The following is a 26,783-nucleotide window of genomic DNA, read 5'->3' as shown; positions in this document are numbered from 1 at the left end:
GGCAGTCTCAGCGGCGGATCATAGGAGTAGCGATACTCAATAAGGATGCTTGACCGGGAGACAATACTTGTATATCTCGACAGGGAGGACGAAGATCGACGAGAAGACCATCCTTCAACAACTCACCGAAAGACTGTTGGGTGACTGTGGAAGTTTCGGTGTAAGTGAGGAGAGAAGGAGAGAAAGAGGCATGGAATTGCTCTTCCGAGTCGCCATCCCGCGCCGCTAATTTTCACTCTCGACTTTTTCTCCGCATTTTGCAACTTTTTTTTGGTTGCGATTAATCGTCCTCCCATAACCACCAATTCAAATCCACGTCCGAAGTTCATTCCAGTACCGAGTCATGGATGCCGAAGACTTCCCAAAATCTCCTGCTAAGCGTCAGAGGACAGGTTCACCAGACGAAAATAGGAGTACCCTCGACCCTCCCACGTCCACATCCGCCGCTGAGCAGAATGATCCCATTACGGAGCAGCCCCCAGTCGACCAGAGCGTTGCCACGGCAGAACCACAACCAGAACCAGAGCGAGAGCCAGAGCGAGAGCCAGAGACATCATTTACCTCTTTGGAGAACAGAAAAGAGCAGTCTATCTCTGCGCAGCCGGACTCAAACTCTCTCCTAGATGCGTTGATGCTGCAAGTCGAGGCAGAAGCCGCCGCCACAAAACCCTCATCTGATCCTGCTACGAGCACTAATGGTACCCTACCTGTGACCGATGGAATGCTGGTCGATGGAGAACACAACAGCAGCAAAGACGGAGGACATGTTGCGCAGGTACACACGACTGAACCAGTCACTACCACTCAAGAGTCTGCGCCCGATGCTTCTGTTCCGGACGATGTTGAGGCAATGGACGTGACGGACACTGTTGCGCAGGCACATCCAATTGACCCAGCTCCTACCATCCAAGAGCCTGCGCAGCATGTTTTTGTTCCGCGCGACGTCGAGGCAATGGAAGTAACAGAGACTGTCGTCATCGACAGCAATACCCACCAGGGCAACATTGCGCAGGTCGCGCCTGACACCAATGCCTCGATACACACCGTGGGCAATGCTGCCGATGCCCCAGCCGTCGTCAATCTGCACTCTACGGACGCAGTTCTCCCTAATGACTCCGGTGCGCCTGAACCAGGTGCGGAGGGTGCTGAATGGGAAGTCGATTCATCTCCATATGAGTCCTCTTCAGACTCCGACTCTGACACCTCCGACGATACTTCTTCAGAAGAAGATAGCGACGAGGATGCAGACGGCGACTACGCCATGCTAGATCCCGAGGAGACGGCACGCATCCTCATGCAAGGAGATGCAGGTTCGGATGATGAAGGGGGAGGCCCGCGAGACAGAAAAGAAGGTGGTCCACTACGCACGGCAAATGAGCGCACCGAAGAAGTCATACCAAAACCGGACATCACTGTCACAGAAAATATGAAGATTGAAGAATTGGGCAACACCGAATTCGTGGTCGAGAGTACTGTCGTCGTGAAGGCCAAGACGTCGGGAGAATACCAGGTTTTGGAACCCGGATCCTTGATTTGTCGCAGAGATCGATCAGTGGTTGGAGTGGTTGCCGACTTGATAGGGCGAGTCGAGGAACCCCGATACACCATTCGGTTCACCAACGATGACGATATCAGAGCAGCCGGACTGTCGGAAACTGGCACCACAGTCTTTTACGTTCCTGAACATTCCACATTTGTCTTCACACAACCGTTGAAGAGTGTCAAGGGAAGTGACGCATCGAACTTCCACGACGAAGAAGTTGGTGAGGACGAGATGGAGTTCTCGGATGACGAGGCTGAGGCTGAGCACAAGCGCCAGATGAAAGCGAAGAGGCAGGGCAGGTCGCTGGACACAGGAAGAGGCCGTGGCAACTCAAAGTTTGCCAGAGGCCCCCATCGTGGTGGAGGCCGAGGAGGAGGCCATCAGGCTGATCATCGTCACCGCAAGCCCAGTGACGGCTCCGCCTACGGCAATGGCTCCTTGGAAATGAATTATGACGATGTCTCGGTGCCAGATACAGGCGATGACGGCTATACACCATTGCAAAGACCGACTGAGCTCACAGAAATGATCGCCAAGGGAGAGCAGCCGCAGGAGCGCGGTATGATGCATCCACTTCCACCACCGCCGCAATCCTCGCATTTCAGAGGAGGCGAGTCGGGCGGGCGAGGGAGAGGCTATGGTCACGGTAGAGGAGGCAGAGGAGGATTCCGGCCCCAGCGTGGACGGGGAGGGTTCAACCAGCCTCGTGAGCCTCCTCCTTTCGGTCAATATAACGCATCCCACGGCACCCATCAAAATGGCTACAATCCCTCCAGCAGCGCACCTTTGCCCAACCTCAACGTCCCCACGACGCCCTCAATCACACCGCAGAACATCACGTACCCACCAATGACGCCTTCGCCCATCACTCCTCTGCCAAATGTCCCCTTCAACTTTGGCCAAGGCTTCCAACCGCCGACCAACTTCCCGTCCTTTGCCGCACCGCTGGGCATGCCTCCCCCACCCCCACCGCAACTGTTTCCCGGTGCCAATTTCTCCTACCAGCAGCAGCAGCAGCAGCAGCCGGGCCAATACCACCTGCAGGGCGGCCAGAATCATTATGGTTCGAAACCCCACACAGGCGGACAGCAAACGAATTACCTCTCGGGTGCCTGGGCAAGTAACCCGGCTATTGCAGCGGCGTTGCAGAGACAGGTGGAAGAACAGAGAAGGACACAGGGCCAGGGCCAGGGCCAGTAAAAAGGAATGTATGTATGTGGGCGAGGAATATTGTATGATTTAAAAGCTTTGGAAAGAATGGTGAAAAGTCAACCCATGTTCAACTAATACCCTGCCTGCATTAGAGAGCTCAACTGTCTATACATAGTATGTATCGATTGATTGATTGACTGAGCCACAGCTTGCCCTGATCAAAAACTTTTCACCCTCCTTCCTATTCTTCCATTTTTGCATGTTTGTCCCCTTTTTTTTTTGATGAACGCCCCGATAAAGACCCCTCGGCCCCGGCCCCGATTTATCGTTTTGCCACGGACGAATCAGTGGGTTCCCAAGGCGCTTGAGCCGGACCCGAGGACGATATCCTGTTTTTTTTGGACGTGGTCAGCGAAAAGGGGGAATTGAGAAAGAAACAAAAAAAGGGGGGGAAGGATCAACGAGAAAAAAGAGAAACTGTGATGGAAATATAAAAGAAAAGAAGAAATCCAACTCACCCGACATTTACTCGTGCCCACCCCTCTTACTCGAATCTCCGTCCACAGCTCAAACTGCCACATGCCCTGCGTGACCAGCGTCTCGAGTCCCTGCACCGTCTTCCACCCGCCAACCTGCTCGGCCATCTGCATGACGGCCGTGTGCGCGGGCTTGTACGCGAGTTCCAGCAGCGTGCGCGTCGGCGCCGGGGTGCCCTGGCCATGTGGAGCGGTCGAGGTCGCGAGCTGCGCGGAGCGGGCGAAGATGGATTGCAGAGACGCCGCCAGGGCTGGGTCGATGGGCTTGTCGGCGGGGATGGTGGCGATGGCCACGACGGGTACGGTCGGCATCTTTTGCTCCAGCGTTGCGGACTTTTCGCCAGCGTCCAGTAACACGATGTCGTAGGCCGAGGGAAACGTCTCGGCCAGCTCCGCCATCTTGCCCTGGTTTCTCCCCATCAAGTAGATCGGCTTGTAGCCCATCGTGTGCAGCGTGTGGATGGCTGCGCGTGCCGTGCCGCCGCCCCCGACGACCAGGCCGGACTGCTCGCCTTCGCCCAATGCCGCAGATGCACCCGCCGCACGCAGGCAGTCCATCATGCCCAGATAGTCTGTGTTGTAGCCGACCAGCTGTGTGTTCTTGCCCGTCTGGGCGTCGTAGATGGGGACAATGGTGTTGACGGCGCCGATGAGACGAGCAGAGGCGTCCACGTCGTCCAGAAGAGGCATGACGTCTAACTTAAGCGGAATTGTTACGCTCGCTCCGCCAAAGTCATCGGCGCGGATCTTCTCCTTGATCACCGCCAGGTCCGTCGTCTCGCGCAACGAGTAATTGTGCGGCAGCCCCGTCTCCTTGAACAATGTATTATGTAATGCGGGCGATTTGCTCGCGCTGATGGGCGATCCGAAGAGGTAGAATTCCTTGGGCACAATCTCGCCCATCAGGGTCAGTCCTTGCCGAATTTCGCACGCTGAGAGTTGGCCCGGTGCCGCTTTGAATGGGAGGGCTGGATGAGAGACTGGGGTCATGAATCCGTTCAATATCCGCGATATCTGTCCTGTCCGGCCCATGTTGATCGCGATCAGAGGCAAGTCTGGATGTTGGGTTTTCGACCACTGTTTGAAGCGTCGGAGCGCAAAGTTATCATCTAGGTTATCGGCGATGCCAATTAGTTTCACGATGTCGCCATATTGGAGGCACTTGTTGTAAATTTGGATCCAGGAGCCCGGCTTCGACCATGATAATGTTCCCTGCGGGTCATGATGAGAGGCAATGATGCGTGTGTTGGACTTGTTCTTGAAGTTGAAGATCAAAGAGAGGACGGACTCGGGGAACGATGCCACTTCCAAGTCCAAGAACTCGCTGCCCATCCGGATAGCGAGAATGCACAGATGAAGATACTCTTCATAGGCTTCGTCGGGGAATTTGCCCCCTTGGGATGCCGTGCGGATCGTGAACACAACGGGAAGAGGAACGGTCGCGCGGAGCAGGGAGAGTTGAGAAGTCACATAGTCGGGGGACGGGAAGGGGTTGTTTGAGCCGGGCTCTTTCAGCAGATCAACACGCAGTTCAACTGCATCGGATCCAAGGCAGACTTCAGGGAGGATTTTCAGATGAGGCCGCAGGTCCGGGAAAGTCAAAGCCACAAAGAAACTCTCCGACTTCTGCTTGAATTTGGACAGGACGTCGATTTTGCCAGTGGCCGTCTGCAAAAACCGGTCAAAATCCTCGGCGGCTTCGGACATTTGCGCGTTGGGGATGCTTTGGCTGTAGTAGAGAAGATTGCTGCACTGATCGAACCAGGGTTTCCGTCGTATCCAGACGCCCATCATGTCTTCGACGTAGGCGGGTCTTGTTTTGTCGATTTGGAGAAAGTCCATGACTTCACTGATGTCTCGTTGAACCAAAAGCACATGGCCTTTCTTCTCGTGCCATTCGATCAGTAGATTGCGCGCTTCTGGGGTCTCGACGATCCCGCCACCGCAGGCGAAGACGTAGTCGTTTGGCATGTCCTTCATGACGGATTTGAGGAGGGCCAACTCTCGTTCCCGGAAATGCTCCCAGCCATGTTGCCCAATAATCTCGGGTATCGACTTCCCTTCGCGACTCTCCAGCTCCGTGTCCAGATCGACCAATTTCTTACCGAGCGATCGCGCCGCCCAGCGCCCGGAGGTTGTCTTGCCGGCACCCCTCATGCCGATGATGAATATCGAAGCAGCGCTTCTATCTAATATCTTCGCTTTGACGTGTTCGCCATTTTCTTGTAATTCAACGCCTTCAAGCTTGACATTGAATTGCTGTGCCAGAGTGTCCCACCACCCTGGCCAAGTCTTGCCCGTGCATTCTTTGTCGAGGATGAGAGTAGGCTGAGGGGCTGCTAAAGCGAGAACACTGAAGCTCATGGCGACTCGGTGATCGTCGTAGCAATAGACACCTCCTTGTGGCTGTCTCAATCTGGTACGGTCGATACCATCGACTTCGATACCGTCCTCAAACTGTCGGCATGTGACACCAAACTTTGACAACTCATCTTCCATCGCTTGGATGCGGTTGCACTCTTTCACCCTCTGGTTTGCAATGCCATATATGCGCGTTGTGCTGGTCTTGCCGCCTTGGGCCACAGCCGCCAAAACAGAAGCAGTCAAGAAAGCGTCCGTCATCGGCTCCATATCGATGTTGGTCAGTGGTGTGAGCCTGCCGTGCCGGGGACCGGTTACTGTGGTTGACGAAGGCGTCTGGTTTACTTCACACCCCATGGGCCTCAGCACGTCGGTGGCGAATGCCGAATCGCCCTGAAGCGACGCAGATCCAATGTTGGGAATCGTACATGTTGTGCCTGTGATAGCCGCAATTGCTAGTGGGTAAGTCGCAGAACTTGCGTCGCTTTCGACCACATACTCATCCGGATTCTTGTAAACAGCTTGCGGGATATGATACGTGTGGTCTTCTGTTTTCGACTTTTGCACTGAAACGCCGAAAGAGGCCATCATTGCAATAGTCATGTCAATGTAGGGTTGGGACACAGGCTTTCCGCCGACGAGCCTGAGTGTAACAGGCTTCTTTGCATAGGGCGCACACATCAGCAGAGACGAGACGTATTGCGACGAGACCTTTGCTGCCAACTTGATTTCGCCTCCGTTGAAACCAGCCGAAGCTGCAATGTTGAGTGGTAGACTTCCAGTGTTCTCCATGTATTCGATGCCGGCGCCATTTTCTCTCAACGCATCTACGAGATCTCCGATGGGTCGCTGTTTCATTCGGGTATTGCCAGTGAGAACCGTAGACGCCACATGACTCTGCCGGGTCAAGGTCGCGACAGATGTCAAGAATCTGGCGGCGGTTCCAGCATTGCCCAGATAGAGCTCGTGTGGCGTGGCCTCAAGTCGACCACCGTTCCCATTAACAACAAGAACTTCCCCATCTTCTTCCCAGGAAAATGTAGCGGCTCCAAGCCGAGTCAGTGCCTCTAGCATCACTTCTGTGTCGGCCGAGGTCAGCAAGTTCTTGATGCGGCACGTTCCGCGACCCAATGCGGCAAGGACTAGCGCTCTGTTGGAAATGCTCTTCGAGCCAGGTGGAATGCAGACAACATTCAGACCTTTGGGTACACCTGGGACCACTTGAACACTCGGAGAAAGCACAACACGCAGGTCGGAGTCTGAGACAACGCTGGCCTTCTGTTCGTAAGTGCGACCAATCGCTGAGAGAAGCACCACCTTCTTCTTAGCACCATCGTTCTTCTTGTCGACGCCCATCTTCTTCAGCATACCGTCGACCGTACAGACCTTCCCTCCGGAGAGTTTGCGCACTTTTTCGTCGTCGAGTCGAGTTGGTAAACCGTATGTTGTCAGACACTTTTGCAGACGGCCGACTGCAACTCCACTAAGGATGCCCAAGTATCGCGCGAGCTCAGCCTCCTTGATCATGCCAATCGCAACGCATTCACCATGTAGTACCTGAGGAGTCAGGAAAGCTTCGATGGCGTGGCCGATCGAGTGCCCAAAATTCAACAAATTTCGCAGGCCCGTTTCTCTCTCGTCGATGGTCACGACGTGGGCCTTGAACTTGGCCGAGGCAGAAATAATCCTGATCAAAATTGCCTCGACATCCTTGAATCTAGCAGCACCTTTGCTGATATCGGCATTTACAGCGGCCATGATTCGCTCCGCATGGCGTTCCAGCTCGATGAATTCCTCTTCGTCCGATATAGCCGCAGTCTTGATGACCTCGGCCATCCCGTTGATCAATTCCCGTCGAGGCAGAGTCCCGAGAAAGTCGAGATCAATGTATATTCTCTGTGGCTGCCATATAGCTCCGACAAGGTTTTTGCCGAGAGGTGTGTCGATGGCTGTTTTCCCGCCGATGGACGAGTCTACCATTGCGAGTAATGTTGTTGGGACTTGCACAAATCTCACGCCGCGCATGTAGGTGGCGGCCACGAAGCCAGTCAGATCCCCCACAACGCCACCTCCTAGCGCAATGATGACCGTGTCTCGACCACATGGCGGGCTCTGGCTGAGCAGCCAATCTTCGATGTCGTCCTTTGTTTGTCGAGATTTCGAACTCTCCCCAGGTGGGATCTGATGGATCAACAAGCGTGCCGATTTCGCCTTTTGTTGCGATGCAGCCTCAAAGGCTTCTCGAAAAGAGTCGGTGTAGAGCGAACCCAGATTGGTGTCAGTAATCAAGACATATGTGGATGACTCCAAGTTCGACAGCAGGTCGGGGGCAACATAGTTGCGCCACAACCCGAAATTGATGATGATGCTCTCTTTCCCGAGGAGACTGACTCGCACTTCCTTCGCCGTCCCGTTGACCAGAGCCATGATGGCGCATCCAAAGTACGGGACTTTGGTGGTCGGACTGAGTCATGAGAGGCCGGGAGGTGAAGAGCTTCGGGGGTCGATTATTTTTATGTCTTGGCGGAGCTAGACTAGGTTAGTGCTAGTGCCGGCTAGAGCCAGACTAGCACAGCCTTGCATTGATTCCTCCCGCCCTTGATTGGATAAACTAACTTCCGTGGCCGGTTTTCGGAGAGACGGAATCTCAATGGAGCCAAATCATATCGTCGCCTTACACGGTTCGAACAAACACCAGGGAACTTGTCAGATCCCCTCCCTTGCGGCTGCTGCTTGAATGTACTTGTGACACTGACCCTGGCGTTGAGTACCGTCACATATTCGTACTTTAATAGTCATTCTCCGTCGACCCATACAGATGAGAACCCGTCTCCAGAACCTCAATCTCGTCGCCAACCTCGATACATAGCTCACCACTGTGATCCCGCGCCTCCTTGAGGCTTGAATCTTCAGGCACACAGTGCATTCCAAGGTATCCAAGTGCCTTGGGGTTCCCATCTTCGACTGTGCGATGTTCCACCAAAGTCGCGCTGGGCTGCGGAACTCCCTTCTTCCGATCAGGGCGCGAATTATCGTGTTCAAAGATCCCCGTGTCTGGGTTGACGTTGGGCATTGTGCAGCGTGACGTCCGGCACACCACCGACAAGGTGCTTGTCACTCTTGTAGGTTTTCGAGAGCTCGCCGTCTTTGGCAAGATCCGGTACCTCTTCCACGTTTCTTCCGAGAATGCCGGAGCACCAGTCAGATATATGTTTGCTCGGAAGCGAAGGGCACTGAGAGGCTGGTTCTCGGGTGGAAGAAGCTTTGATACTGAGTGCACAGAGGACAGGTTGATGATGTGGACAGGCTGTTGATCAGTGTAGCCATGCATGGCCGGGGTGCCGATATGATCCAGAGGAGCGAGGTTCTTTGTTGTGCGGACCAGAGTGTCGGGCGTGCATCTCATCAGGGTAAGGCTCTGGCGCGGAGGAATGTTGAGGAACCGCTTCAGCTTGGGTATCACTGTGACGACATCAGGAAGCTGGCCGAGATCAAGACCCGTTGCTTGACGACTATGGATCGTAAAGTGCTTCATCTGGACCTTCATTTGATTGATGTGATCAGGAGTTGGTAGTAGCGGTACCGTGAAGCGAACTTCAGGCTTTGCAGACAGTGTCCATGTCTCAAAGATGGCTTTCAGGCGCTGTAGAAGATCCGCAGGATCCGGGTCGGGGAAGCTCACGATAAGACAGCCGCCTGCTTCGACAAGCATATCGCTTTGCTTGCTGCTCGGTCCTGGCAACCACAGCTCCTGCTTTATCCGCGACATTTGGGGTTTGGTGCGTTGACTGATAAACTGCCATTCATCTTCCTTCGCGTCGACCGCCAGCGCAAAACATCTGTCATATGCAAAGCCTGTCTTGGTGAGCTGCGCCCGCTGCAGCTCGATAGGAGCGCAGGATTTTATGGGATGGATGTAAAGCGCTTTGATTACAATCCGACTTCTCGCGATGGCTTCTTCATCCCCGTGGTATTTGGTGTCGTACTGGTCGGCGAGGTTGCTGATCCCGTGGATGCCGACTCGTCGCAAGTACTTAGGTACCCGGCGGGCGACGTAGACGTGTCTGATGCAACTTAGAATGAATATGGCGCAGTTCATAAACAGAATAACACTGAGCGCGCCATGGAGGAGGCCGCGTAGGTCCGGCTCTTGCAGCAGTCGTTTCAGCATGGTGGAAGATGCTCTGATGGAGACGGTGAAGTAGGTGGGGGTTGCGTAGTCATGTCACAGGAAGTACCGAAGAACGATGTCGCTTCGATTGTTGAATAAAACATGTATGAACACGAGTTGTAGTGCATTGATTTGTCGGAAAAGAACGCATTGCAAGGTTTACATTCACGCCCTGGCAATGACTACGAAACCAGACTCGGGCTTGGCGTGTATGACACTTTGCTTATCACATTAACTTCTCCCCGCCACTGCCTGGCATTTGGAGTGACGGGTTATAAGCATCCTGGTTCATATTCCCTACGAGTATTGCATAGACTACTCCAAGCTCTTCAGCACATGCGTACCCGAAGACGCCAGGCCCGTGTACCCATTCCACTCACCCGTCTCCTTAAGCAGGATCGGCACCTCGTCCTCGCGCAATGATTCCAAGACACCCTTTTCCCTTGGACTCCAGCCCATCTTTCGCAGCCGATCGGCACGACTCCTGGAATTCGCTCCCACGGTGGTCGGACTGTACACGCCGAACAAGTCACCGTAGAGCTCGGGCGGGACAGGTCGCGGGGTGGGGTCTTTGATCCTGCCCGCCGCGTGCAACAGCCTGCCAATCTCCGCCGCGGCATCCCCCCACGCCATGTCCTCGCCGGTGCTGCAGAAGAAGTAAGGGTTTTTGAGGACTTCGTCGGCGCTGCTGCGCTGCATCCAGTCCAGGATGACCATGTACCCGCGCACCAGGTCCTGGACGTGGATGTTGCTGCGCACCGAGAGGCCCTTGCCGATGACGGGGGCCCAGCCGTGCTTCAGCGCGAACCGCACCATGGTCGGGAGTTGCATAGACACCCTCCCCGAGCACTTGCCGATGCCGTACACGAGGCAGGGTAGCACGATGCTGATCTTGGCCTTGGTGCCTAGGTCCCGCCGCGCCGCCAGGATGGCGAGGTCGATCTCGCGGTGCGGCGCCGTGTCCGGCACTTGGTCGACTTCCTCGGGCCGTTCGTCCGAATAGACCTTGTCGGATTTGTACATGCCCTTGGAGTTGTCGACCAGCTCGCTCGTCCCGCTGGTGTGGAGGAAGACTGTCTCCAGCCCTTGCTCGGCACGTTGGCGCACGCCTTCCAGCACCGCCTCGACGGAAGGCAGATGATCGGCTGTGGCGGTGTGGATGACAATCGGACTCGCCGCCGTGTATTTGCGGATGATGTCCTTGTCGTCCAGAGAGCCCATGACCACTTCCCTGGCGCCGAGGTCTTTGACTTGTGCAGCGTGTGCCTCCCTTCGGACCATGGTGGTGACTTCATAGCCGGCCTCAACGAGCAGCTCTAGCAGGTCGGTGCCGATCAGGCCCGGTCCTATAAGGAAGACTTTCTTCTCCGTCGCCATGGCTAGCAGGCGACTAAACAGGCAGTTTCGCGGATACTGCAATGTCACTGAATCGTCCTAGGAAGTAGGCAGGGTCGTAGTGTAGGTTGACGAGACCAGCCGGAGCCGAGAGGGTGGTGACCCTGTCGCTTTATACGTTCGGCTTTCTTCAAGATCGGCTCGTGCGGTCTCTACCAGAATGCATTCTCTATGGAATCATGTATCTATATATGAATCACTCCTTTCGCCCTCCGTTCCCCGCATTCTCCATGCCGGTAGATCAGCCCATTAGCCGGGCATCCACAGGTATTGACAACAACCGCGACTTCCGTAAAAGGCCCGGCAAAGCCGGCAAAGACGGCTAATGCTGAGTCAAACAGGCGTTCATTTCTCCCATCATATGTGCACATCCTGTGGCCTGGATATACTCGCGCCGTCGCCGTTCATGTATAGGTACCAATCGGCCATCTGATATGCATTTGCGAGCAAGTGACCGCAATATTCTCCAAGCATCGAGAGCCTGGATCTGTCCCTCACTACTCATCAGCCTGTTCAATAACATAACCCTTGAATTCTCGTGCCGGCACCCGTCTCTCGAATAAGATATCCAACTCTTCGAAAGTCCGATTCTTAGTCTCTGGAAGACGGAAGAAGCACCATGTGAGCGAGATGATGGAGATACCGCCGTACAAAAACTCGATCTTGGCCCCAGCGTTGGCCGCGCCAGGATTGAGGAGGTAAGGACCAATCACTGTAGTGACGAGGCCAGTTGCTGCATCGATCATCGTGGCCAAAGCTATCGTCTTCGACCTGAGTTTCGTGGACGGAGTTTCGCACACCACAACGTAGGTAAGCGGACCGAGCGTCATCTGCCACACAAACTGTAGGGTGCACAAGAGCGCTGCTTGCGCCCAAGAGTACGCTGGGTTGCTTGCATAGTCCGACGCAAGACACATAAAGGCCACGACGAACAGAATGACGATGACGTAGCCTAGACCTGCCATGTAACAGATGCGCCTTCCAAAGTAGATGAGAGGGATGGCAGATGCAAGAGTCCCGAGGAATCCAAGGCCGTTGAGTCTGGGGCGGAATAGCATACATGTCAGTTGTCTGCCCAAATGAGAGTAGGAGTTTTCTTTGCTTGAGAACTCACCCAAGGCCCATATCAAACGAGTGTTTGGCACTCAAGCCAACTTGCTCAAAAAGATAAGTCGCAAAGCCCACCGGGTTGCCTGAGAAGTTCTGGATGACGAAGAGCATGATGCAAATCTCCATCCTCCTGCGATTTGGGCCCTTCCAGCAGTCCATGTAAGTGGTGCCGACTTCGACCTCGCGCTCATACAGATCTAAGCAGACCCTCGAGTTAGCATCGGCGTCTCAGAGCCACCAGGAACGAGAATACCCTGCGGCGAGGTCTGTACAGTGAGAGGCAACACTTACCGGTTTTCACCATCATAGCCAGAGTGTTTGTCGCTTCCACCTTCTCGTGCTCTTCCGACAGTCTCTTAAGGGAGCGCTCTGCTTCCTCCATCTTATGCTGACGCACAAGCCACCAGGGGCTTTCGGGGGCCCAGAGCAATCCCGGGAGGATGATTATCGGCCATGCCCATTGTATGCAATAGGGTATTTTGTATGCCCACTTGTCCACTCTGTTGATGAACCCCCTCGTGATCCCCGTCTGGATAAACTGGCCCATGACATAGCACAGGTTGATATATCCGGTCAAGAACCCTCGGAGTTTCATTGGAAGACACTCCGAAGCATAGGTTGGGGCAAGGACACAGTATCCGCCCCAGATAATGCCCGACAAGTCTATTGAGAGAAGGAAAGGGATGTCAGTCTCTCTGTTGCTCCACGGAACCATTCCATGAAGCACTTACACATGCTTGTTGTCAAGACCTGAATGTTTGGAGCAAAGACCTGCATGAACACCAACGCGGAGGTCAACAGGAGATATATAGCCAATGTTTTCCGGCGCCCAATCTTCTCCATTGGGATTGCAACAATGTATGCACCGATTATCTGACCAACGAGGGAACCCATAGACATAGCGACCTGCCAGTCGGCAGGGATCTGGTAGCCATGACCAGGAACTTCGCGGCCAAAATGATTTTGGAACGATGGGAGGGCGAAGAAGTTTCCGGTGATCTCAATGTCGTAGGCGCGCATGATGATGGACAGAGAGAAAAATATCGACCAGAAGGCACCTTTACGGTAGATCTTCAACGCTTCAAGATAGGTGAGCTCGTGTTCCGTGTGGGTGCCCTGGTGGGCCATGGAGGTGGTGATGCTGTCAAGCTTGCCGGTGACTTCTGCATCTGTAAGTGTCTTCTCCACCGTGATGCCCGGTTCGAGGCTGGCAGAGTGTTCAATGAACGTGGTGCCATCCTTGTCCTGTGTCTGGGAGGCGGTGGCCATGACTGCTAGACTGGTTGTACCGGACGCAGCACTACTCGCGCGAGGACACAAGGGTTAGAGATCGGGAAGAATGTAAAGAGGAACGGTGTAGCTCGAATGTTGGAGAGCTTGAACAACGACGATAGATAAATTCCAGCAGAGGCGTCTCGTTCTTATGAGCATTCTGGCTTCATCCCAACATTGCCAGCCTCCTACCTTGGTATGATTGCAGTACGAATGGCAGTACAGCAAAGCCGCCATGTTATCCGACGCGAACGGCCCATCTTCCAAGTTTTGTCAGGCCATACCAACCAACAGTGCGGGGGACATGAAGACTTGGTCGTTTTCAGAATGGATCTGCAACAATTGGATGTCCTTCTGCTCGCCCGCCCCGTGGGGAACGCAGGACTCAGGGTAGCATCGCTTCTGACTCTGAGCCGCCAAAAGTCAAGCGGGATTTGGCCGTAATCGTACTCGATATTGCCGAGGACATCATTCCTATTGGCTTAACCGGTATAGGTGTCTCATATTCATCACGGTTAATCGGCCAGCAGAGTTTGTTTCTGAACCTCAGACGCTAAAGCATTGCCTTACGCCGTTTACCGAACATCTAGAAAAGGGTCAGAAAGGACACCAGAGATCGCGTGACAGGACTCCTTGGCAACGGGATGGTTACCTCTAGAGGTTACGACCTAGACAACAGTGTGAACCACTCCCTCATCCCCAGTCATGAGGTCTATCACTGTCCAAAAGATCGTTCTGTTTGGTGATTCTCAGACTGAGCAAAGTTCCAGCCAAGCCGGTGGATTCAACCTTGCGCCGGCGTTGCAGCACGAGTACTGGTCCAAGGTACAGGTAATAACACATGGTTATGGCGGGTATAACACGGAACATGGACGCCATATCATCGACGCCATCCTCCAGTCAGAAGCGCCGGTCGCAAACCAAACCACACAAACTCGCAATGCTAGGATCAGGCTGTTAGTGATATCCTTTGGCACAAACGATGCGGCAGATCCCAGCCACAACAGACATTCACAAAGCGTACCCCTCGATAGATATAAGGAAAATCTATCATACATGGTGGCAGCAGCCAAGCGACAGGGGGTCGAAGCGGTGGTTCTCGTAGGACCAGCGCCAGTCAACGAGCTCGCACCCGAAGCCCCGTTAGATCGAGATACTCAGAGGGCAAGACTCTACTCGGATGCTACAGCACAAGTCGCCAGACACTTCGGAAAGCAGAGCAATGTCGCATTTGTTGACTTGTGGCACGCCTTCATGGATGCTGCAGGGTGGACGGAAGGACAGCCCATCCTCGGGCGTAGGGAATGCGTTGGGGGCGTTCAACCAAATTCTTTGTCGCAAGCCCTCGCCACCTCTGGGAAGCTTGCCGGGTTATTGGCTTCAGATGGTGTCCACTTCACAGCAAAGGGGTACCGAATCTGGTACGACCTATTGCTGCAGACTGTTCGCGAACAGTGGCCGGAGCTGAGGTCTGAAAATCTTAAGACGATTTTCCCACACATCTTTGACATAGATCCGAATGACCTGCCATCTTCACTGTGGCAGCATTAGAGGAGGACTGAGCGATATTCGTGTGAAGCACGAAGTGGTTGAATCTCTATCTGTTGGCCCGCGCATTGCGGATCGGAATCTCTGGGCTTGGCATCGAGTTTATCCCCTGGGAGAGTAACGTCTCTTCTCGTGCATTTTTCCACGACTGTGTAGCAAGACCTATGGTCGACATCGAGGTTCGACGTGCTGTTCCTTTCGTCTGTGGAGCAATTGGTAGTTCTGGAGGCCATATATTGGTGCGCGGGACAACCACACCCTCCGCAAGGCCGACACCTGATGTTGTTGGCTCACGTTTGTGCTTGACCAGAACCTCTTGCGGGCCGCTGAAAATGGATAGGGACAAGACTCCAGGGGCATGGCAACTCGCATCCGCTGTAGCGATGCAAGTTCGAGACCTTCTCTTAACCGAAATGCCGAAGCGGCATCAGACTCATCTCCTAGACCCGGAACTTGGCTTCGCGGATAGCAAGCAAACTAGCGTTTTGCCGATGAGGGATTTCCCACGATATAGGGTCAGGACATGTTCGGGGTCGCTTTGGCCAGACTGGAGCTAGCCAGAAGGTATGTAGGCACTAGGTTCGCACGGGGTGCACAACCCGATTGTCAGCTACAAGGAGGAAGTTCAGTGGGAGTTAGAGGGCGGGAACTGCCAAGTGGGAATGCTGTTGGCTATTCTGCCACGTGACAAGTCTTGGCATCTGCTGCGCGTGCCTCCGCCTTTGCTTTCTTCCTCCGCTCATGTTCCGGTCGCATTACAGCTGTTCCGCCACCAGGAGAACATGGTATGCCTGCAACAGCCCCATACAGAACCCGACGCGCTGCGAAAGCTTGCTTGTCTTGCCGGAAAAGGAAGGTCAGGTGCGACTATGCAACAAAGGGGTCGCCGTGCTCGAATTGTGATCAGGATGGCTTCGAATGTCTAGCTGTCGACAGGAAGAAGCGACACAAGTCTACTGTAGGGTCTCTGACTGAAGCGAACCCTGCCCACTCATCTTCCACTCCTGCTCGAACACATCACAATGGAATTGGCACATCGGCGACTGGCCTCCCGACAGCCAGCGAGGCTGCTGTCGATTCGCTGTCTGCAACTCCAGAAGGGATTGAGCAATCTTCAACGCGGCGGACATCTTCATTTTCCAGACACAGGTTGTTGCATTCGGTTCCCCACTATGCCTTTTTAATGCGCCTTTCTCAACCCCAACGTTCAGATGCAAGGCCTCTCGAGGACATTGTGCTTCAATTGGCATCGGACAAAAACCAAGGGTCGTCTGCGCCGGTCTCGGGCTGCAGTGAGGATGAACTGCACTATCTCAAAAACGCTGGTTGCTTCGACATTCCTCCACCACAGGTCCTTTCGGCGTTGATTGATGCCTACTTCACTATCTTCCACCCGTTCTTTCCTGTTGTCCAAAAGTCGGAATTCATGCAATCCATGAAGTCCATCGAAGTCTCGATGACCACCAGTCCAAGCGCTGCACATCACGCAAGCCCGGCTCGAAATCCTTCTAGTCTCGAGTCGGCTCCTTGCAATTCACCTTACAGTCTCCTGCTCCTCCAAGCTGTGCTTTTCATAGCAATCGGAGTTGTGCCCTCCGAGGTCGTCTCGGCGGCGGGATTTTCATCCCGCAAACAGGCGCGCCATGCATATTACCTCAAGGCACGCCGACTTTATGATCTCGACTATGATGAAGACCCGATTGCCACTATTCAGGCTCTATTATTGATCAGTCAGTACTACCCCTCTATCACTGAACGAAAGCACACGTGGCATTGGATACACCAAGCTATCAGCTTGGCTCAAGTCAGTGGGCTGCATAGGGATCCTGGCAACGTCCCTCATCGGGCTCTATGGGCACGAATTTGGTGGGCGTGTGTCGTACGAGACCGCTGCAATGGTCTGGGGACTGGCCGCCCTCTCATGATCAACAGCCTGGACTGCACCACGTCGATGCTGGTGCTTGATGATGTCAAAGAAGAAGGTGACTCTGAGCAAGATCTCGAGGTCAAGGCAATATTCATCGAATTCGTTAAGCTTTGCCAGATCGTCGAAGGCATCGTCACTCTGCGCTATTCAAGCTCAGTGACAGATGCGGCACCTCCTGATCAGCTCAAGGTCTGCGAGGATGCCCTAGAACGCTGGACGCGGTCTTTGCCGCCTCAGGCGAAACGACAAGACCATCTCCAAACCGTCTCGGGGAACGTAGGGATCGCCACTATGTATCGTGCTATTTTGCATGCATGCTTGAACACCATTCGCATCGCATTGTACCAGTCACTTACTCTGTGGAACGGAGCTGGGGACTGGACTACTACTTGTCAGCAAAAGGTTGAATATGCGGCTTTGGACAACACGCAGCTGTTTACTCATCTCGTCAACCTTGACCTAGTGAGATTCTGTCCCACGATTGCTGTTACGTTTACATTGGCGCCTCTCATTGTTCATGTCCTAGGGATCAGATCCTCCAGATCGGAGGAAAGACGCCAAGTCCATAAGAACCGATTTGAGCTTTGCATGATATTCTTGCGCCAGCTGCGCGACATTTATTGGCACGCTATTTTTTACTGCGAATTCTTCGAGCTGGCCGCATCGATCAAAGACCACCAGCTGAGGACGCAGATGTCAGAGGCTCACGATCCTCTAGCTTCGTTTCTCACTCAGCGCATCAGTGTTGGCGATCTCATGGTACTTCGCCACTATCAGAACCTTGGAAACGCCGGGGAAGTGGATGATTTGCACCGGACTCCTGCAGCATCACCATTCTATACCCGGGAATGGCCTCAAAATGCCAGAACAGAAAGCTATGGCCATGGTATTCAAGGAGAAATATCAAATCAACTATCTGTCGCTGCGGACCCTGACCATGTCTATCTGAACCAGACTGGATCTATGAACATGAACGAATGGCTGGCGGCGCATTCACGTGCTGGTCAGTCCATTCCATTTGCCTGAAGCCCTCAGCCACGAATTCAGCCTCAAGACAGCTCATTCATCCATACTCTGGCCGAGACCTGTCAAACCAGGCCGCTATTAATGATTGACAAGCCATCTTGAGAGCGCCAGAAGGTCCCGTCTGGATAGCTGTACTGAGAGATTGCGGTCCCTTGAAACTCGACACTGTAGCCGGACTCCAGTGGAGTTACGAAAAAGCCATCACGCGTCTGCAATGGCGTTGTGAGGACGTGGTTATAGGTGGTGATGTTCTCGAGCATGCTCCGCTCTCCAGATACGCAAAGATAATCCACCAAAGACAAGTGCTGCGTGTACTCATTCAAGCCAATGCCACCACTATGTGGGACAACCGGGACTCCAAACCTGGGATCATTGTCAGCTGCTTGGCCTGGGCATCTTGGAAGTCTTTCTTCTCACTTTTTTGCCATAAGGAGGACGGCCAAAACCTCGTTTACTCCCCCCAAACGGCAGGCATCAATTTGGCAGACATCGATAGCCTCAGCCTGAAGCAGCTGTTTGAACATTACTCGATTATGACACATCTCCCCTGTCGCGACTCCTATGCCGTGAGCTTTGAGGGCTTTCCGGACAGCAGCGTGGCCAAGAATGTCATCTGGCGATGTCGGCTCCTCAATAAACCTAAAAATTCAGTCTCTGTCAGTGACGAATGGTTAGCATGCGGTGATATGGCACGTACGCTGGTTTGAACTCCGCCAGCTGAAGCATCCATTGTATGGCTTCGGATACACCCCAGACCTGATTCGCATCTACCATCAAGGTCTTTTCGTCGCCCATCAATTCCCTGGCGATCCGGCATCGTCGCTTGTCATCCTCAAGATCCCTACCGACCTTTAACTTGAACTTATCGTGGCCAGCGGCAAGGAGGTCTTTCATCAACTTTCGCATCTTTTCGTCCGAATATCCCAACCACCCAGCCTCGGTCGAGTACGCAGGTACCGCCCGATTTGCTTCTGCATCGCGAAGTCGCTGTGGCTTTGATGCCTCCTGCGCTTCCAACAGAGCGATTGCCTCCTGCGGACTAATGGCGTCTTCGATATAGCGGAAGTCAATGCACCTCACAAACTCCTCGGGCCTCATGTCGGCGATGAGTTTCCAGACGGGCTTCTTCTCCGCTCGGCCCCAGAGATCCCATAAGGCGTTGACACAGGCAGCTAGACCCAGGTGGATAACCCCTTTTTCAGGGCCCACCCACCGGAGCTGAGAATCGGAGACGAGGAAGCGCCATGTTTGGCCCATGTTAGACGTCAAATCCGCGAGCCGCTTACCCACGAGCCTGTCAGCTGTGGCACGAGCAGCTTGACAGACCAGATCGTTCCCGCGGCCGATAGTGAATGAGAAGCCATGTCCTGCCAAATGCGAGTTGGTATTCAAAACGATGTAAGCGGCGCTGTAGTCAGGAGCGCCATTCATTGCATCTGATCCTGCCGAGGTGAGGCTTGTCGGGAAGCGCAGATCTGATTCGACCTGTTAGTCTTCCAAAGTGTCTGAAGCTCGGAACAGCGCGAACTCACCATAGACTTGATATGACTGGATGATGATTTCGTCGAAATTCGTTGGGCCGTGGTGGGTGCCATTCGACAATCCCTTGTCGCCCGCCATTATTTTGTAAAAATCTCAGTGTGAACGGATTAAGTCGTCGATCTGATGGCTTGCTTGTGAGCAAATCTGTTCGCGTCACACTTCGCCGTGAATTTGGACTTCTCTGGAGTGCGAATGGCCACGTCCAGATGAACCATGATCGAGACATAACGGATCCTTTTCTTCAAATACTTTCAACCACAGCCCCAGTTGCGCCATATCGCTCTCGGCACTGATCATATCCAACGGGCCACGTAAACTTGTGTTGTCGCCGGCTCGCCGGCTTTAGGGATCAGACCGAATTGCCGGATGTCGGCTTCTGATTCGCGCACACTGGGCATGGATGATCTATTCCAGTTCTAGTAGGTATACGGCAGAGACACCCGTAGACGGATTGCTTTTGTGGAAATGCTCATGGGTCTCGGGCTTCGCAGCTTGACATGGCCACGACGTATCCAAAAAGTGATGCGGGCAAAAGGCTGGCGAAAGCTCTTTGAAGTTTCGGCCATCTGGCAGAAGGGCTCAGATATACTTGACTTGCGCCAATTTCCTCGACGGCCGGGCGATCCATTATCAGAATCATTGTTGCACTCAGGACAAGGTATCGCCTCCTTCGCAGCATCTACCAGGGATGGATCCATCACATAATCTATATTACCTTGCTCCGGCCACAGGCTTTCCTCAATCACTTGCCCTTGGAAATGGCAGAATAGGCGCCAGTGTCATTTCGATTGTAGACGCCGACACAATCCTACTGAACGAGGTTACCTTCTGGTCAGGGAAGCATTACGAGCCGCAGAGCCAATATGGTGGCAAGGCCGCCATCAATGAGATGCGTGAACGCTACATCCAAAAGGATTATCAGGCCGTGCAAACCTTGGCAGAGAAATGGTTGCAACCTCCGAAAGGGAACTTCGGCACGAATCTAGGTGTTGGACGACTCAAAATCAAGTATTCTCTCTCTGAAGAAGTTCCTGGAGGCACTACCGAGAAAGGTAAATTTGAGAGAGGTCTCAGGTTGGACGAAGGCATTGGCTGGGTGTCCTATACACCGGACGACTCTAAAATGCAGATTAGCAGGGAGATGTTTGTCTCCCATCCTCATCAAGTCATCGCTGTGAAGATTTCGGCGAACAAGGGAGCTGGAATCTCCTGCAACATTGGATTTGAAGGAGAGACCAAAAGTTGGTCGACCAAGAAACCAAGCGCGGCTGAGTTGGAAATCCACACGCAAGCACTTGAGACTGTGCACAGTGATGGGACTTGTGGTGTCAAGCTGCATGGTCTGATTCACCTCCAGTCTGATGGCGAACTACAGTCTACAGAAGATGTCATTTCTGTGACGAACGCTTCCTCCGTGGTGATATTGACTGCTCTGAATACGGATTATCAGGTCACACCTGGGGAGGACTGGATTTCTCTGGCCCGAGCTCAGATCCAGACTGCATTCGAGGCCGGATATGACAAACTCAAGCAGTGCCATACGCAAGACCACCACGACTTCTACTCTCGAGTGGATCTTACGCTCGGCCCAACATCTTCAACGTCACACGTTCCTACCGACCAACGCCAGAAAGTACTGGCAGCCTCAAAAGGGGAATCCTCGGAGGATTTATCCCTTTACGCGTTATACTTCAATTATGGTCGTTACCTCTTGATTGCAGGTACTCGCTCCGATTCTCCTCTCCCGCTTCATCTGCAAGGCCTCTGGAATGACCGGGAAGCCAATGCGATGAACTGGTCATGCGACTATCACCTTGACATCAATACGCAAATGAATTACTTTCCGCTCGAGCCATGTGGACTGGGGGACGAATGCCACCGGCCGCTTGCGAGGTACATGCAGAAACTCGCGGAAGCTGGAATCCAGTCTGCAAGGAATTTCTATGGCACCCAAAAGGGGTGGGTTGCGCACGTGTTTTCGAACGTCTGGGGATTCACAGCGCCCGGCTGGGAAACAAGTTGGGGGCTCAATGTCACTGGGGGCCTATGGATGGCCATGGAGATGAAAGAGCATTGGGAGTATACTCTCGACAAGGCATACTTGAAGGGGTATGCTTGGGACGTTTTGAGATCCGCGGCCGAATTCTTCTTGGAGCATATGTCCACCCCCGACCAAAAGACGGGCTATATGGTGACCGGCCCCTCTGTATCGCCCGAAAACACGTTCTTTGTCGAGGAGCAGGGCCGACGTCAGGAGCATGCATTGAGTCTATCCCCAACTCTAGATGTGGCCCTAGTGAGGGACCTTCTGGCATTCTGCGTCGAGGTCGCTTCGTCACTTGGCAGTCAAGACGCCACAAACAAAGACTTCATCCAGCGCGTTAAACAGACCATACCAAAACTCCCCCCACTCCAAATCGGCAAGCATGGCCAATTACAAGAATGGCTCGAAGACTTTGAGGAAGCCCAACCCGACCACCGCCACATGTCGCACATCGTGGCCCTCATCCGCAGCAACCAGATCAGCAAACGGCGCACGCCCGAACTCGCGGAAGCGGTGCGCGTCACGCTCGAAAGGCGCCGCGCCCGCGCCGACCTGGAAGACATCGAGTTCACGGCCGTGCTGTTCGCAATGGGCTTTGCGCGGCTCGACGACGGCGACGCGGCGCTCAAGCCCCTCACGCATCTGATCTCGGAGCTGTCGTTCCAAAATCTGCTGTCCTTCTCCAAGCCCGGGATCGCGGGGGCTGAGACAAACATCTTCGTCGTGGACGGCAATTTCGGCGCCACCGCCGCCGTGGCCGAGCTGTTGCTGCGGAGCGTGCAAGTCGGAGAGGTCGAGATCTTGCCGGCTCTGCCCGAGAAGTGGGGGAAGAGCGGGCATGTCAAGGGGCTCAGGGCAAAGGGCAATCTCGTGGTTAGCATCCAGTGGAGCGAGGGAATGTTGGTCGAAGGGACGATTCAGAATGTCGGCCAGGACGCGCTGTCGGTCAGAGTCTACTACCGCGAGCGGTCTGTAGGGATGGAACTGCAGCCCGCCGCCACAGTCCGGGTGGACCAAGAGCTTCTTGTGCGATGAGGAACTCACTGAACGAGTCACGGCAACGACCCCAGGGGGAAGTATGCGATTTCGCATACGAGAACACGTTGCGTCCCTAGACTGTAGAACTCCAGTCCTGGGGTGCTCGATTGCAGTGAGATACACGAGAAGCTTTCTCCAAAAGATATCAAATTGTTCAGGGCAATCTGGCTCCTATGGAATAGGAGTATCCTTTGACACCGAGACAAGTCTGTATAGTCTGTATATGTATGCTTTAGATTCGTCCGGCTTGCCGAGAACCTTTCCCGTCCAATATCCATGTCTGCCATGTCATTTATGTATATATCTATCCATCATCATCATAATTGGATCAACATTCGCTTTTTCGCTAAATAACCCGCCGGTAACATTGCGACCAGATTAGAACTGCGCTAAATTGCTTGCCAGAAAGAAGCAGGAAAGCCATTGAGATTGTCACTCGGTGGAATGATCGTGGGACAAATGGGGTGTCTCGGAATGGTTCTCGTCGTGTGGAGAGCCAGTTGTGGTTCGCGACTGGGCCAGAGCACCAGAAGAAGCAGGGGCGTCGAGGGAGGTCGAAGAGGCGGCGCCGGTGGCAGCACCAGCGGCAGCGTCGAGACCTGCTGGCGGTGTGCTGGGAGGCTGGTTGGTGACTTGAGGACGTCTCGTCGGGGCCTCGCTGGCATCGGGTCCTTGCTCTGTCTTTTGCCGACTCCGCGACTCGTGGTCCCTCAAGGCCGGGAACGCGGAGCTGCCTCTCAGAGCGCCGCCGCCGAGAATCCTGTCCGTGGCTGTCCTGCGGGGCATTTGGAACAGTCTGGTTTGCTGATCTTCTGGCGGACTATCAAGGGGTTGCTGCGGTCCCATGCTGTTGCGCTTGTCGCCCTTCAGCGTGCCCTTCTTGAGCTTGTACGCCTGCCACCACGTGATGTTGCCGTCGCGGTCGTGCGGGAACAGATCCCATTTGTCCATGCTCTCTTCCTCGTCGTAGGTGAGCGCGAGCCAGGCGTACAGATCCTGTCCTTTCTTGGAGCATTTCTGTCCTTCCTTTCGTACTCCGCTCACCCACCGCTTGTTACTGCCCTCGCCTTCCTCGTGAAACTCGTACGACTCGGGCCACTCGTAGATGTCTGCCCTGAGCCGGGACCCGATCCAGCAGCGTCGCACCAGGCGGAAATCCGTGGGCTTCACGCTTTTCTCGGCGTCTTGCTGTTGATCAGGCTTGCCATTTGCATTCTCGCCGCGGATCTTCCTTCTTACCCAACCTTTAAAGTTCCACTCCGAGTCGTCACATCCAAACTTGAATATCAACAAGATGGTCGGCAGCACCATTAGTACGACGGTGTACATTTGACTCGCCAAGTCGGCCATGCCGATGGCGACAATGTGCACTGCAAAGGCCAGCCAACCGACGGAACGCATGATGAAATATGTTATGGGGTTCAAGATCACAGGCCCTGCAATAAAAACCGATGTAGGTTTCAGCAACTCATTGGGCATCCAAAAGGTAACCGCTTTCGAATCAGATTGGATGATGAGGACTTTGGTGTCTGTTCCGGTCCAGGCATCCGTCTTTTTATCATTCTGGGTCGCTTGCTTCTCTCCGTTCGGAGGGCTTGAACAATTGCTTCCATCGGATTGGGGTTCCTTAGGTATTGCAGCCGGTGCTCTGTTCCTCAGGTCGGGCGTCTTCTCGTCTTCATATTCCTTGACAGCCTTATCCACCATGACATCGAGCCCATCCCGTTGCTGACCGATGACATAGGCACGAACGATGATGGACACGATCATAGCCATTGCATTAGCAAAGCCATACCAGTCCTTGGAAAGAATAGTGCCAGCAACAAGGAAGCCATTAAAAGTGAAGCTTATGGCTAGGGAGAAGGATATCTGGTTCTTTCGGGACTGTGGTTCCGTCACTGTCCATTTGACAAAGTTGCTGGTATGCTCGAATTCCTGGGAGAGCATCCATCTCGTCAACCAGCCGCCGAGGTCGGTTGTATGGATGCCTCGTGATATGTTGTAGAGGTTGAATCCAGCGGCTTTCTCAGTGAATCGGTTTCCAGAAATGACATACGCACCCAGTAACGGCATGTACTCGAGGTATTTACTACTGACGAGGCGGCCGAATGCTGCATTGACCTCTTCGGCTCCCAAGAGTGTTACAAGACCAAGAGCGTCGATGTGGAAAGGTTGCCACTTGAGGAGAACCTTCCAAGGAGCCCATGACGGTGTGCTGGCACCAGACATGGTGGATCTTCTCGTATAGTCCGGACAACGTGCCTGGAAGGATCCTCAGGAACGGAGCGTCGCGTGCCCATTACGCGACGAAGAGCCGGAAAGTAACCTCGGAACTCGAGAGATGATTGTGAAATCCATCATTCAGGCGAATTGCTGTGAAAAGACATCTTGAAAGAGGATATTGAAGATTGAGGATCACCAGAGAAGAGAGAGGAAAAGAAAGAGAAGAGAGATCCTCATGCGGCTGACGCCAGACTCGCTCTGAAGGCAGGCGGTCGTACTTCTCAGGACATTTTCGGCCCCTAAATTGAATGCCCAATGGCGGCCATCAGGCTGAGACGCCAGAGACGCCATGGACGCCTCGCCCAGAGCTAGTCATTGCCTTTAGCCGAAAACTACGAGGTACATCGTCGGCCTCAGCCTGACAGTGGGAACCAGACGAGATCCGCATTGATAGGTTCACAGTACTAAAAAGCCGTAAATGGGTTTGAAGTCTGATGAGCTTGTGCCCGTCACAAGTACATACCTAGGTAGGAATATAAATCACAAATCATGATCAAGGTGTGGAAAGGGCGAGGCCGAACCAATATTGCACGTGACATGTGTCTTGGCAAGGCTGCGCTCGGAAAGCTTTCGCTTGTCTCAGGTTGATCCCAGCCTTCTTCACCCTTCACTTGTTGTCGCTTGAGGTGTCACACCTTGGAGAAATCCATGCTCTCTGGATGTTAAGTGGCTCTGCAATAGCACTTCCAAGCTAACAAGACCCAATCTTGCCTACTCAACAATGCCATAGTTTCAGAAGGATGCGCAACCGCACCCACAAGGCTACACCACAACGCGTTCAATAAGCTTGTGATATTTCTCACGAAGCTGCAACAACAGTCTGGATTCGCAAGCCTAGTCAGTATCTGCCTTCTGGTCAGGCAGCTACTCCATTTGAGAAATGCGTTATCAGATCCCAGATTCACGGCAGGCCTCGATCGCGAGCCGCCCACAATGCCCATCTTGACCAGACCTCGGCGCGGGACACCGCCGACTTGAGACACTTGGACACAAAGAATCGATTGTCCACTTCCTCAAACATGAGACTAACCTGTCGGCAGTGGAATTTCTCTCCACTCTGTCTTTGGAAGCATCCGTCCGACTCAGGAAGGCAGGATATCGTTCAAAAAGCACACCTTCTGAGCCCTTGTACTCTTCAACGCAGTCATGGTCCTCAAGATGGATATGAAGGGCTTCCAGATGCTTCAGATACGACTGCTTCACTAACTGCTCTCTCAAGGAAATGGAGGCAGTGGTCGACCCGGGTAAGTCTTCCACTATTTAAACCGTCCAAGGAGGAGTTCTTGGGTTTCCATCTCTCTTCAACAAACGACACTTACTCTACTCTGGACTTTCGTTTCTCAAACCTCATCACTTGGATACCGAATCATTTCTCAACCGCCTGTGACCATGCCCCGCAGCATGCACAAGAACACCCGGAAGTTCCAGGCCCCGGCACGAGAGCCACCTCAAATACATGGTGCAAATTGCGTCTGTAGCCTCTGTTCGAAAGGGCGTTGTCTTTGCGGACGACGCTTGGGCCGAGGGAAACGAGGGAAACCCAAGGCACCAGTCTGCACTCGAAAGCAATGCAGGTCCAATGGTGAGAAGCGTTGCAAATAGAAAAGTCCGCTCGGAACTCTTTCGTCGACCACAATTCTTCCCGAAGTGTCTGAGTGGCTTACAGCATCCAGCCAAATCCGTGCGGCAAGACCATCCAACTCGAATTACGCTCATCGCTGTCTCTAACGGGGAACAGTGGCTCGGACGATGGAAGAGCCAACAGCTGGTGTTTGGGGGGCCAGGTGGATGGCAATGTGATGAGTGTGATTAATCTGGTGTTTGCTGTGGCAGCA

General features: G+C 53.7%; 10 protein-coding genes across 10 annotated transcripts; 4 read left to right on the top strand and 6 right to left on the bottom strand.

Annotated features, from left to right (window-relative positions):
- Positions 1-343: 343 nt before the first annotated feature.
- On the top strand, positions 344-2,743 carry Z520_00354 (uncharacterized protein; the record flags this gene model as incomplete). Its single annotated transcript, XM_016770875.1, has 1 exon — positions 344-2,743. The coding sequence occupies one exon, from the start codon at positions 344-346 to the stop codon at positions 2,741-2,743; it is 2,400 nt and encodes a 799-aa protein (XP_016637785.1).
- Positions 2,744-3,039: 296 nt separating this feature from the next.
- Z520_00353 (uncharacterized protein) lies at positions 3,040-8,019 on the bottom strand (the record flags this gene model as incomplete). The annotated part of the gene is made up of 2 exons (XM_016770874.1): positions 3,040-3,084; positions 3,214-8,019. The coding sequence occupies 2 exons, from the start codon at positions 8,017-8,019 to the stop codon at positions 3,040-3,042; spliced, it is 4,851 nt and encodes a 1,616-aa protein (XP_016637784.1).
- Positions 8,020-8,380: 361 nt separating this feature from the next.
- Positions 8,381-9,763, bottom strand: Z520_00352 (uncharacterized protein; the record flags this gene model as incomplete). Its single annotated transcript, XM_016770873.1, has 1 exon — positions 8,381-9,763. The coding sequence occupies one exon, from the start codon at positions 9,761-9,763 to the stop codon at positions 8,381-8,383; it is 1,383 nt and encodes a 460-aa protein (XP_016637783.1).
- A 315-nt stretch (positions 9,764-10,078) lies between these two features.
- Positions 10,079-11,140, bottom strand: Z520_00351 (uncharacterized protein; the record flags this gene model as incomplete). Its single annotated transcript, XM_016770872.1, has 1 exon — positions 10,079-11,140. The coding sequence occupies one exon, from the start codon at positions 11,138-11,140 to the stop codon at positions 10,079-10,081; it is 1,062 nt and encodes a 353-aa protein (XP_016637782.1).
- Positions 11,141-11,655: 515 nt separating this feature from the next.
- On the bottom strand, positions 11,656-13,537 carry Z520_00350 (uncharacterized protein; the record flags this gene model as incomplete). Its single annotated transcript, XM_016770871.1, has 4 exons — positions 11,656-12,199; positions 12,273-12,465; positions 12,560-12,931; positions 13,000-13,537. 4 exons carry the CDS (start codon positions 13,535-13,537, stop codon positions 11,656-11,658), a joined length of 1,647 nt encoding a protein of 548 aa, XP_016637781.1.
- A 708-nt stretch (positions 13,538-14,245) lies between these two features.
- Positions 14,246-15,091, top strand: Z520_00349 (uncharacterized protein; the record flags this gene model as incomplete). Its single annotated transcript, XM_016770870.1, has 1 exon — positions 14,246-15,091. The coding sequence occupies one exon, from the start codon at positions 14,246-14,248 to the stop codon at positions 15,089-15,091; it is 846 nt and encodes a 281-aa protein (XP_016637780.1).
- A 784-nt stretch (positions 15,092-15,875) lies between these two features.
- Positions 15,876-18,041, top strand: Z520_00348 (uncharacterized protein; the record flags this gene model as incomplete). Its single annotated transcript, XM_016770869.1, has 1 exon — positions 15,876-18,041. One exon carries the CDS (start codon positions 15,876-15,878, stop codon positions 18,039-18,041), a length of 2,166 nt encoding a protein of 721 aa, XP_016637779.1.
- A 62-nt stretch (positions 18,042-18,103) lies between these two features.
- Z520_00347 (uncharacterized protein) lies at positions 18,104-19,661 on the bottom strand (the record flags this gene model as incomplete). The annotated part of the gene is made up of 4 exons (XM_016770868.1): positions 18,104-18,404; positions 18,459-18,680; positions 18,739-19,516; positions 19,574-19,661. 4 exons carry the CDS (start codon positions 19,659-19,661, stop codon positions 18,104-18,106), a joined length of 1,389 nt encoding a protein of 462 aa, XP_016637778.1.
- A 610-nt stretch (positions 19,662-20,271) lies between these two features.
- Z520_00346 (uncharacterized protein) lies at positions 20,272-22,662 on the top strand (the record flags this gene model as incomplete). Its single annotated transcript, XM_016770867.1, has 1 exon — positions 20,272-22,662. One exon carries the CDS (start codon positions 20,272-20,274, stop codon positions 22,660-22,662), a length of 2,391 nt encoding a protein of 796 aa, XP_016637777.1.
- Positions 22,663-23,097: 435 nt separating this feature from the next.
- On the bottom strand, positions 23,098-24,894 carry Z520_00345 (uncharacterized protein; the record flags this gene model as incomplete). Its single annotated transcript, XM_016770866.1, has 1 exon — positions 23,098-24,894. The coding sequence occupies one exon, from the start codon at positions 24,892-24,894 to the stop codon at positions 23,098-23,100; it is 1,797 nt and encodes a 598-aa protein (XP_016637776.1).
- Positions 24,895-26,783: the final 1,889 nt, after the last annotated feature.

This window comes from Fonsecaea multimorphosa, assembly GCF_000836435.1.
Source record: "Fonsecaea multimorphosa CBS 102226 unplaced genomic scaffold supercont1.1, whole genome shotgun sequence".
NCBI classification, from domain to species: Eukaryota; Fungi; Ascomycota; class Eurotiomycetes; order Chaetothyriales; family Herpotrichiellaceae; genus Fonsecaea; species Fonsecaea multimorphosa.
Note: the sequence above shows the minus strand (reverse complement) of the source record. Positions and strands in the feature narration are given on the sequence as shown.